This window comes from Doryrhamphus excisus, chromosome 1, assembly GCF_030265055.1.
Source record: "Doryrhamphus excisus isolate RoL2022-K1 chromosome 1, RoL_Dexc_1.0, whole genome shotgun sequence".
Classification (NCBI taxonomy): Eukaryota; Metazoa; Chordata; class Actinopteri; order Syngnathiformes; family Syngnathidae; genus Doryrhamphus; species Doryrhamphus excisus.
Window position 1 is genome coordinate 9981915 of NC_080466.1, and position 12571 is coordinate 9994485.

Here is a 12571-nt window from a genome sequence, read left to right on the forward strand (position 1 = left end):
AATTTGGGCAAACGTTGACGCCATTTTAAATTGGGAAGTGGCAAACTCTTTAAAGTCCACTTGAGTAGCATCAGGCCATCTCCATGGAGCTTCTTCTGTGTTTAATCCGCCTTGAGTGTCTCAGTGGTTTGAAGACTGGGAATTGTCATCCCTCTCGCTTACTCCTGGCACATGTCTGCAGGAATGTTTTTTTTTTTGGAATGGTTGGATTGGCTGTTAATGCTGCCAGTCATTCAGAAAGGGGGTGGCATTTGGAGGCTCATCTGTCAGGCACTGCCTGGTTGCTAGGCAACAAAGCAAAGACCTCCATGGCGGGTCACTCGGCCTGTCTTTCTGTAGCATGCCTGCGCGTGTGTGTGTGTGTGTGTGCGCCTGAGTGTGTGTGTAACAGTGAAAATTTATGAGCAGAAGGCTCAAGTGCGACTTGAAGCTGCACTGTGTTAGCCGTTGCTCCGCTTCTCTGTTTCTGCTTTTCTGACACGTGGCTAACACACAAATGAATTCTCCACCCCCTCACACTGCCTCAAACCCAGCTGTGCACCCATCCCTTCCTGCCCACACACACATGCATAAACACACACACAGTTTATCTCTCTTTGACTTCATCTCCACCTGTCTCTCTCATCATCTCACCCTCTTGTCACGTTTCCCTTTTTCATTCATTTATCTGTTGGCTTTGTATACTGCTGCAGATGGATACAACTCCATCTTTATGCTGTTTGAGGTTGCATTGTAGGGATGTCCAAAGTGCCCCGTGCTGCACGTTGGACACCAATTTTTATTGGCCCTTAGCATATTCACAAAATGGAATGAAGTCATCATTAATAAGATATATTATTAGATATTACACTAATAACTATTTGCTTTGTCACATATAACAGTATTTACATGTAATTGTGGCAAAGTGACACAACAGTCATTCAATTTCTACCGCTTATCCTCACAAGGGTCGAGGGGGTGCTGGAGCCTATCCCAGCTGTCTTCAGGCGAGAGGCGGGGTACACTCTGGACTGATCACCAGCCAATCACAGGGCACATATAGACAAACAACCATTCACACTCACATTCATACCTATGGAAAATCTGGAGGCGCCAATTAACCTAGCATGTTTTTGGAATGTGGGAGGAAACCGGAGAAAACCCACGCATGCACGGGGAGAACATGCAAACTCCACACAGAGATGGCCGAGGGTGGGATTGAACTCAGGTCTCCTAACTGTGAGGTCTGCACGCTAACCACTCGACATGCAGCCCAGTGCCACAACAAAAAAAAAGAAAATTAAGTAATACTACTGTATATTGTATGAATGGATATATATAGTATATAGATACATATATAGCTTATTATTTAAGCTGGCTTTTTTTGTTTTTTGCCTTTCTGACGGCACCTAGCTATTTTTGTCGATGAGCTACAAGTGGCTATTACGCTCATGGGATACATGCTAATCTACCTTTTTAAAGTGTGATTTGACAATCTTGCTCTCTTGCTGTCATTATAAAACTTGTCATCAAAACACAAGATGTGTGTCTAAGTAGTTGAACATAAACACGCAGTGTGTCCGGCTTTAAGATGGTGAGGGTCTCCAACAGGTAGTTTGCATGCTTGCAGTAACTTACCAGCTCATGTTGAGTAGTTCACCAAAGAATATTTGCTTCATCAAGTATTTTTATAAGTGTTCTGTGCAAATATGACGCCTGTATTTCAGGATGAATGAGCACATTGAGAGTCCCATCCACACTATAAAAGCCCAAGTCAGTCCACACCTCTTTCAATTTAACTTCCCTGCTAGAGTTTGCCATTGAGTTCGTCTTGATGTGACTTCCGCCCAATGATCTGCAGCCGTTGTGAGAAAAAGTTTGGACACCCAAACTGTAATGTTTACTATATTTGGAAGCCCATGTTTTCCACTAAAGGAAAACCGACTACCAAAAGCAGAAGTTTGTTGCTTTCATTATGAACGACAAGTCTAGTCTAGAAGCAGCTGTCTTAGACGTTCACACTTGAAAAGGAGAAATAAAGAAACTTGAAAGGAAATTGTTGTGCTTTGTGAAGAGAAATGTTGTTTTGCAGCATGTTTCCACTTGAACAGAGCGCGTGTTCCTAATGGAGTAATGTCAAGTATCGGGGAGACAGTTTTTAGATTTTTGCGATATTTTTGTGAAACTGTTTAATTACAACTAAAAAAACTAAAAGTGTCAATCACAATCTTCATTGTCCAAATACCTCCGACTAATTGCAAGCTTTTTATAGCTGCACAATTGGCTTAAATGCTGAGTGGCCGAAAACTACATTTCCTGTTCATTGCTTAGTTAATCAGGCTGAGTAGGGGACTGAGTGAGAGGCCTTGAGACTAAACCCGCATATCCACGGTGACAAAGGGGTCAGGCCTACTTCGACCCTCTTTATAAACCTCAAGTACAACTCTGATTTTTGGAGAAGCTGGCCCTTCTGTCGATGTGATTCAACAAATTCTCACATGTACACAAAAGCATTGTGTTGATTAATGGCCAGAAACCCATGGAAACTGCTGCCAGTTGCTCTTGCACCTCATGAAAAGGTAACAACAGTGTGAATAATTAAGATTAAACCAAAGCGTAATGTCAACCAGTGTCAAAGTGTGTGCGTCATTTTGGTCAGTGTGGTTGACACAGTCAACCTGATTGTAATATATATTGTATTATGTACTTCACAAAAAAGTGGGAAATAACTCTTAATATGGCTTATATTTTGCCACTCTTTTCTTTTTTTGATAGCTCTACAAACCCTTAGTGTTCTCTCAAAATGAGCTTCATGACGTCATCACCTGAAATAGTTTTCACTTCATAGGTGTGTCAGCATTTTGTGTCAGGGTTACTGCAGATGAATGCAAGATTATAACCGCAGTGGGCTAGGACCTTGAGGATTCCACCCATCCATTTTCTATACCGCTTATCCTCATGAGGGTCGCGGGCATGCTGGAGCCTATCCCAGCTGTCTTCTGGCAAAAGGCGGGAACTGGTCGCCAGCCAATCACAGGGCACATATAGACAAACAACCATTCACACTCACATTCATACCTAATTTAGAGTCATCAATTAACCTAGCATGTTTTTGGAATGTGGGAGGAAGTCGGGGTACCCGGAGAAAACCCACGTATGCACAGGGAGAACATGCAAACTCCACACAGAGATGGCCAAGGGTGGAATTGAACTCGAGTCTCCTAGCTGTGAGGTCTCCGCACTAACCACTTGTCCGCCGTGCAGCCCTAATTTAAACATCATAATGGAAAATTCAGCTTGGGACTCAGAGCAAAACTCTCATCACCCTCCTCTCACAATATCATGTAAAAACAACCATGTGGTAGATGAAAACATCCACTCTAAGTTGTTGAAGTTACAAGGACACTACAACTTACTTGGCTTAAATGAAACAACCCAACCGGTTCCTGCCATGTTCATTATGCCTTCGTTAGACTGATCAAATATGAGCTACAAAATGAATATCCAAAAATAGCTCATTTACGCCTGTAGCGACTATCGGGTACAGTAATCCCTCTTTTATCATGGGTAATTGCTTCCAGATCAAACCGTGATAAGTGATTTATGCGAAGCATGATTATATATATATATATATATATATATATATATATATGTATGTATGTATGTATGTATGTATGTATGTATGTATGTATGTATGTACATATGTATGTACATATGTATGTATGTATGTTTATGTATATATAATATGGAGTAGTTTTGTAGTTAATCCAGATATGAAATACATAATACATGATTAAAATGTGACAATATTTATTTCTCTATTCATTTGCTTGAATAAAGAAGAGAAACAGTCCTGCCAAACAAACACCATACAAAACAAAATTAAGCACTCCATGGGGAGGCAATAAGTGGCTTATTATGCAGTGACTAATGGCACATAATTGACATATTGATTCATCTCTTTGTTGATTTGGGATTGCCCAAAAAAATAATAATATTTTTTTTCCTCTTCTTTCCATTCCACAGTGTGCTGCTTTGTGGTCCACAAGCGCTGTCATGAATTTGTCACCTTTTCCTGTCCCGGTGCCGACAAGGGGCCCGCCTCAGACGTAAGTAAATCATATAGAGACCATGGCTCCAGGTTTTACAGCTTGTCTTGGAATGGGAATTTCCACTTCACATATATTACGTCACATCAAAACAAGGTAGCTGCAGGTAGTTTGTAGCAAAGTAATTCAATGTTACGTAATTAAATTGATGGCTTTGTCTAACAGTGTGGAAATGTTGCTCTTTAGAGGCAAAACAATGAAACAGTCTGTTAACTTTGAGGACAAATAATGATGGGCTAATGTTAAGGTGATGCACATTGCCGGTGAACCTCGTGCATCATATTTTTTTAAACCTTTTATATTGTCCCACAATTATAAAATGAATATAACCACTGTTAATGGAACATGTAAATACAACAGAACACTTTTTAATAACTAGTGCATAAGGCTAGACTCATGGATGACGGCTGTTCAAGTTCATTCATTCATTCATTGCTTTTCTATACCGCTAGTCTTCGTTAAGGCTACCAGTGAGCTGTTGGCGATCCCTGCTGACTTCTGGACTGGTCCCCTTTCAGTCACAGGACAAACAACCGTTCACCGTTTGACTATTAAATGTCCTCTAGAGTAATGTAAAAATGTGATTGAGTTAAATATTACTGATGCAATTAGCTGTGTCATCATTGTCCTTTGGCACACACACACACACACACACACACTGCCTGTTTCCTGTTAACTGGTTGAATTCAAATCACTTTAGACATGTTGGTAAAAGGAAAATGTGCTGCCTGGTTGCCTCGGGTTAATGGGCCAGTAGTTTACACTCTCACACACATGCACAAACACACACACACAGTCACAGTCATGCATCCGTACCATGGGAGCCTCATCCTGTAATAACGATTAATCCTAAACTGCTTCTGTTATGTGTCTCAGCAGGATCCTCGTAGTAAACACAAATTTAAGGTGCACACGTACTCCAGTCCAACCTTTTGTGACCACTGTGGCTCACTCCTCTACGGGCTGATACACCAGGGCATGAAATGTGACCGTACGTACACCTACATATATATTTATATATAATGTATATAGTGTTTGTGTGGGAGTGCGTGTTTCATCTACAGATGGTTTGTGTTAAGGCTATAAACTGAACAAGTCACATCCATATTTCACAAATGTGTATTCAAAGGTTTAGAGAAGGTCAATTTAAGTACACCTGTTTCATTCTGTGAGTGGTGTATTTACGTGTCCAATCAAACACACATATATATATATATATTATTTTATTTATATTTTTTTACACTGTGCATTCACACTGTTATACTGTCTGGGTATGTTTTTGTACCACTGACACAAGACTTTTATTACTCAGGAACCCATCTGTACCTTTTCCATCATTGAAAAGGTGCAAAGTAAGTTATTAATAATTATCCCTCTGAGATATATCGTGTTAATTATACCTTGAGGGACACAACCTCTGCTGGAAACGCTTCTATCTACATTTGCTGCTCTCTAGTGGACATACTGAGACATTACAATTTAGTGAGAGGGAGTTTATCCTTGCAAATGACTTTGTTCAATTACAGCGGTACCTTAGTTAGCGTCCCTGTTTTTGCGTGTTTTTCAGTTAACCCTGAAATTGTACGCAAATATTTTTTACATACATTTTCCGGTTAGTGTATTAATACGCTGCATGAGTCCAACTGTCTTCTTAATGTATTTATATCACAAAACGTCCTCAGCCTGTAACAAAAAAAGGTAGCTTGCTAACAAAATGGCAACCGGATCTGGAAGTCAGCTACGACTATGATGTCATCAGAGCTTGACTCAAAAATGTCAACACAAAACACATGTTAAAAGTGTTACAAGCATTCAATATTTCCTGACGAATGAAAAGGATAAATGAACATTTATAAATAAATGTAAATTAAATGTAAATGAAGATTACCTTTACCTTGGGTAAAGACGTGATTCTTGATGTGAGTGTTCCCGAAGGCACAATGTGGCAGCAAGACGCAACACAGACTCCATCTTTCTGTTTTGTCATGACTTATTTCTTGAATTCAATTCAGTCCAATTGTGTTTTTCATCTTCTTTATCAAATTAATGGCACTTGAAACATTAAGTGGTTCCATTTTGGGTAATTGAGGTGGGAAACACTCAAAACCGGAACATGGTTTCTTTGGGAACAGTCACACCAAGAATCACATCTTCAGTGAAGGTTAAAGTAATATTTAATGTTGATTTTTGTTCATCTTGTATTTGTATGTATTTATATGCATTGTATGTATGTAAAACTATTCATTATAAACGAATAATTAAGCCGTTCATTAGATTTTTGAGTGTACACCAATAGAATCTATTGTATGTATGTTTGTATGTCTTAGACTGTATGATGAACATCCATAAGCGCTGTGTGGCCAACGTGCCTAGCCTGTGTGGGACTGATCACACTGAGAGGAGAGGGCGCATCCAAATCTCAGCTGGCATCATTGAGGACACCCTCACCGTCACCAGTAAGTACTCCCTCTGGTGGACAGAAACACTGATAATGGTATGAGCGTATATATAAACAGACAGACCTACCTCCACTTAGCGAGTGAGAGAGAGAGAGACTCAAACGCTTTATCCACCTAAGACCAAAACCAGAAAGCCCATTAGCCGATCAATGGTCCAACGATTGGCCCACATTGCCTCCCCTGCATGCATCCATATGCCAGCTTTGTCTCCAGCAGACAGCTCCGGATCAATTATGGAGCAGAAACTAAACTGTTGTTAAGTGTTGTCACATGTATCCAGATCTATTTAGGGCAGAACAAACCAAGGACAATAACCAGGGAGTATTGCAGGCTCATGTCCAACTATATACTTCCCTGATGTAACAGAATCTTACAGAATTGTTTCGTCAACATTCTGGTCTCTGCACTGCTACCGCTCAAAGCTTATTGGTTTCCGTTATTAATTTCAGTGAGTTATTCCAAAAAATCCACAGCATGAGGTCACTGTTGTGACTGAAAACCCTTCATACTGGTCTTCACAAATGCGCTTTTCCCACTACACAGTACCAGCACAGATCTACTTCGGGTTTTGCAGCAGTTGCGATTCCACTTCAAAACAGTACTGCAGGAAACTGAAATCCACACTACCTTGAACACATCAGTGTACATTGATCACATCAAACAACAACAATGGAGAACAATGTTCTGCTACATGTAAACAATTAAAATAAGTCAGTCATAGATAGTGGATACAGGCTACTACTACACTGCATGAACAGTACTCAACACTTCCTAGTTCTCTCCTGCAAATGAAATGTATTTATTCTAAGACACAGCGAGTTTGCACTTTGTTCCCTTCCTGTGCACCGAACCATGACATTGAAACCAAACTGGACTGTGATTACGGTGTACCGTTACACCCTTAGTATCAGATCATCACGGTTGGAACCCCAGCTAACCAGCTACTATTTCTAGTGGTACCTTGTTTTTTCCAATGGAAACGCAGCAGTAGTTGATAATATCTGATTTTCCCTTCACAGTCAAAGAAGCCAAGAACTTGGTCCCCATGGACCCTAATGGCTTGTCAGACCCCTATGTGAAGCTCAAGCTGGTCCCCGATCCCAAAAGTGAGAGCAAACAGAAGACCAAGACCATTAAATGCTGCCTAAACCCCACCTGGAATGAGACCTTCACTTTGTGAGCTTTATCTTTTTATACTGTATTCTTTTTGGAACTTGTTTTTAATTTGCTCCTATGTCCTCTCCTCCATCAGCAACCTTAAAGAAAGTGACAAGGACCGCCGTCTCTCTGTGGAGATCTGGGATTGGGATTTGACTAGTAGGAATGATTTCATGGGATCTCTATCCTTTGGGATCTCGGAGCTGCAGAAACAAGGGATAGATGGATGGTAAGGTGGAGGCTGTGTGGTCTTTTTAAGGCATGCAAGTTGAACGACTGTGTTGAGCATAGTGGACCGCTTCTCTGGGACATTTTTTTTTCCACATGCACACATAAAGTTTGTCATATTGTTTTTATTATTATTATTAATACTTGGTCAAGTGGTTAGCATTTAGGCCACACAGTCAGGAGATCTCGAAGACCTGGTTTCGATTGACCAATTGGACATCTCTGTGCAGTTTGCATGTTCTCCCTGTGCATGCGTGGGTTTTCTCCAGGTACTCCGGTTTCCTCCCACATTCTAAAAACATGCTAGGTTAATTGGCAGCTCCAAATTTCCATAGGTATGAATGTGAGTGTGAATGGTTGTTTGTTTATATGTGCCCTGCACATCATTTTTTTGTGTGCAGCCCTAGGAGACCATTTTTATCTTTATCCCAAGGTTCAAGCTTCTGTCCCAGGAAGAAGGAGAGTATTTTAACGTTCCCGTACAGCCTGATGGGGAAGATGGCAATGAGGAGCTAAGACAAAAGTTTGAAGTGAGTCAGTATTGACAAATTTTTTTATAAAATTGCCATGTTTTCCCTCCCCCTTAATGATCTTGGTCTTCTCTCCTCTCCAGAGGGCAAAAGTGGGTCCAGGGAAGCCGTCAGACCCCTCTTCCTCTTCCTCCGTCAGCAAGTATGACAGCAATGGTAACCAGGACCGTATCAAGCTCTCTGACTTCAACTTCATTATGGTTCTGGGAAAGGGCAGCTTTGGCAAGGTATTTCCTGGAGGGAAAACATGCCTCATGAAATTTAGATAATTTTCTAATTGTCTGGCTTCTTTCAGGTGATGCTGGCTGAGAGGAAAGGTACCGACGAGTTGTACGCTGTAAAAATCCTGAAAAAGGATGTAGTGATTCAGGACGATGACGTGGAGTGTACCATGGTGGAGAAAAGGGTCCTGGCTCTTGCTGGGAAGCCACCTTTCCTCACACAGCTGCATTCCTGCTTCCAGACCATGGTAGGACTCAATGACTTATTTTAAGTCTATTTAATAGAATAACCTGTTATTCACCGTAGTGTCTTCTTCATCTTTGGCCTCTAGGACCGATTGTATTTTGTGATGGAGTATATTAACGGAGGGGATCTCATGTACCAAATCCAACAAGTTGGGAAGTTTAAGGAGCCACATGCTGTGTGAGTAAAAAGAAGCGGGGTACTTCATCCAGCAAAATTCAGTGTACTTTTGTATGCGCCACAAACATAGTACAGAATTTACATTTAATGCAAAAGCAAGATACTAGACTGGGTCAAGTTTTTAGTACAAATGTTTTAGCAAGTGGTGAATGAGCCTTGATTTTAGCACTATGTGGTGCCCAAGCTAGCCCCTTATAGGTTAAGATTTCCTTTTTGGGGGGAGGGGCACTCATGGTACGAAAAAAAACAACTGGTACCCTACCGTATGTTTCATTAAAAAGTCCTAACAGCGGTAATGTGGTACATTACAGTAGTGGTAGGGTGACGCAAGACATTAATTGTCCATTAATTGGTAACCACTTCGGCAGCATCCGCTGTAGAACAACCAGGTTTAGAGACAGTTACTTCCCCCTGGCCATCAGACTGCTGAATGCCAAATAAGCCCCTCTACCTGCCCACATGCACAACCAAAACTTTAAATTATTTATTTTTATTTATTATATTAGTTATTTATTCTAAATTATTTAAATTATTTGTACAAATTACTGTTTAGGCTGTACATTGTTAATATTTGATGTAATCTATTTATTCTCCACATTATTATTTATTATTACACGGGAGCCAGGCAACGACATTTCGTTGGCAATTTCACTGCTGTGTTATTGTGCAATGACAATAAAGAAAGTCTATGTCTATGTCTATTCCAGATATGAAGTCCAAAAACAACTTTCCAAAGGGGAAGTAATGGAAATAGAATCTTTTGATTCAATGTTTAAAGTAGTTTCATTCATTCATTAATTTTCTACCGCTTATCCTCACGAGAGTTGCAGGGGTGCTGGAGCCTATCCCAGCTGTCTTTGAGCGAGAGGCGGGGTACACCCTGGACTGGTTGCCAGCCAATCATAGGGCACATATAGACAAACAACCATTCACACTCACATTCATACCTATGGACAATTTGGAGTCACCAATTAACCTAGCATGTTTTTGGAATATGGGCGGAAACCGGAGTACTCGGAGAAAACCCACACATGCACGGGGAGAACATGCAAACTCCACACAGAGATGGCCGAGGGTGGAACCTACCATACATTTTTTTAAAAAAATAGTTAAAAAAGTGTCCATGTGTATTTCAGCTTCTATGCCGCTGAGATCGCCACTGGACTCTTTTTCCTCCACTCCAAAGGGATTGTGTATCGGTGAGTGTGTTTGTCTACTGGCTGAAGCCGTGTGCTTGTTCACAATCTTCCTAGAACCGTAGTATGTACTTATCACCTGCAAGTGTGCCTGCAGGGATCTAAAGTTGGACAACGTGATGCTGGACTGTGAAGGCCACATAAAGATCGCTGACTTCGGCATGTGCAAAGAGAACATGTACGACGGCATTACTACAAAGACATTTTGCGGAACACCAGACTACATCGCCCCTGAGGTGTGTTTACTCATCTTTACATATATTTTTTTGTCTCTCAGTGATTCTCACTCCTTTGTCTTTTGTCGTCCAGATCATAGCCTACCAGCCGTATGGGAAATCCGTAGACTGGTGGGCCTTCGGAGTGCTACTGTATGAAATGCTTGCTGGACAGGTTGGCATTATCATACTTTTTTTTATAAAGAACAAACAATGGTGACCAGAATATTTACGCATGTTCATGTTTTTGATGTCCAGCCGCCTTTTGATGGGGAGGATGAAGATGAGTTGTTCCAGTCAATCATGGAGCATCATGTCTCGTACCCAAAATCCATGTCCAAAGAAGCCGTCGCAATCTGCAAGGGGGTGAGAACACATACAGAGACAATTGCAAACATGTAAAAGATTACATGTAAATCCTAGCACAAGCTGTTGTTAAGACATAATTCCAATTAAACTAATGAAGTAAGGCTAAGGCTGTATAACCGTGCAGTCAGTTACATGCAGTGAGGTTCCCCAACTTTTTCACTTCCGATATTGCAGCCTTGAATATCGGCTGATGGCAATATCAAACCAGAATCAGCCATACTTCTATTACTTATTTTTTTAATGTGGAATGTTTGAAAAAGCTTGATCAAGTGATACTACTCAAACAGAGAACAATAATCAACAATAATAATAACTTTATTTATGCATCTGGGGCAGAGGTCGCCAACCTGCAGTTGGTGGTTCCTCAGCCTTTGTTGTATATAATAATAATAAGTTAACAGAGCTTGTGGAATAGTATCTTTATCAGCACATATCCAAATTCATGTAACAAAATCTGATCATTCATTCATTCATTCATTTTCTACCGCTTTTCCTCACAAGGGTCGCAGGGGTGCTGGAGCCTATCCCAGCTGTCTTTGGGCGAGAGGCTGGGTACACCCTGGACTGGTTGCCAGCCAATCACAGGGCACATATAGACAAACAACCTTTCACACTCACATTCATACCTATGGACAATTTGGAGTGGCCAATTAACCTAGCATGTTTTTGGAATGTGGGAGGAAACCGGAGTACCCGGAGAAAACCCACGCATGCACGGGGAGAACATGCAAACGCCACACAGAGATGGAATTGAGCCCAGGTCTCCTAGCTGTGAGGTCTGCGCGCTAACCACTAGACCACCGTGCCGCCCCCAAAATCGGATCAGAAGTGGGAAAAAATGTGGCTTGGTGCATGCCTAGATTAAAGTGATGATGGTGATGCTGGGTTCTAACTGCTTTGAATGGGAGTCATTCAGGAATTAACACCCCATTTAAAGCTATAGTCCTTTTATTGGTATAAGTTCAGCAAAAAAAAAAACAAACAAACACAGAAAACATTCAAAACTGAGCTCCTGACATCTGGTGTGAATCCATGAAATAATAAATTCCTAGTTTTAATTCACAAAATGTCGATTTAGAATTCTAAGAACTGAACAGCACTGTTTTTGGATATGTAACTGTGATCACAGCCTATGATAGAAATCACAGAAATGTGATGCAATGTTTCAAAGTATGCTAAATCTTTCACCTGTACAAAAGTGAATTTTTGTGTGATTTCTAGCTGATGACCAAGCACCCAGGCAAACGTCTCGGCTGCGGTCCTGAGGGTGAAAGGGACATTAAGGAGCATGCCTTCTTCCGCTACATTGACTGGGAAAAGCTGGAGAATAAAGAGGTTCAGCCGCCTTTCAAACCTAAATCTGTAAGTATATCACACATCTAGTACACAATTTCCTGTTTAGCACAGCCGAAACAGCTTCTGTCGACATAGAAATCTGAAATAATTGATAGGTGAAATAACAAGAGCAAGGTAAGTAGATCATTATTCTCAGCACCCAACCATCACCTGTCACTGGTCACTACTCTTACACAGATATGTGTCATTGTCATGACCAATGATGACGGCTCACCTGTATAAAGTAGACCAATGGAAATCCACAGTCTCGGCTGTGAGCGATTTGATTGGTTGATGCCATGTTTTTTAGTTCAATTTCTTCTTTTTTCTCTCCATTTGTTTTGGTCT

At 40.9% G+C, this 12571-nt stretch overlaps 1 protein-coding gene across 6 annotated transcripts in view; it reads left to right on the top strand.

Moving 5' to 3' along the window:
* The window catches only part of LOC131098063 (protein kinase C beta type-like), a 40717-nt gene that overhangs the window by 20778 nt on the left and 7368 nt on the right, over positions 1-12571 (top strand). For 3 of the 6 annotated variants that reach the window (XM_058045933.1, XM_058045930.1, XM_058045929.1), the window contains 14 exons: positions 4006-4088; positions 4965-5079; positions 6416-6544; positions 7567-7723; positions 7800-7934; positions 8367-8463; positions 8547-8690; positions 8759-8932; positions 9017-9108; positions 10245-10307; positions 10402-10540; positions 10614-10694; positions 10778-10885; positions 12110-12250. In XM_058045933.1, coding sequence (XP_057901916.1) covers positions 4006-4088; positions 4965-5079; positions 6416-6544; positions 7567-7723; positions 7800-7934; positions 8367-8463; positions 8547-8690; positions 8759-8932; positions 9017-9108; positions 10245-10307; positions 10402-10540; positions 10614-10694; positions 10778-10885; positions 12110-12250 — 1658 coding nt within the window. The remainder of the gene's footprint in view (positions 1-4005; positions 4089-4964; positions 5080-6415; positions 6545-7566; positions 7724-7799; positions 7935-8366; positions 8464-8546; positions 8691-8758; positions 8933-9016; positions 9109-10244; positions 10308-10401; positions 10541-10613; positions 10695-10777; positions 10886-12109; positions 12251-12571) is intronic. The other 3 variants (XM_058045934.1, XM_058045932.1, XM_058045931.1) reach the window with 1 other exon arrangement.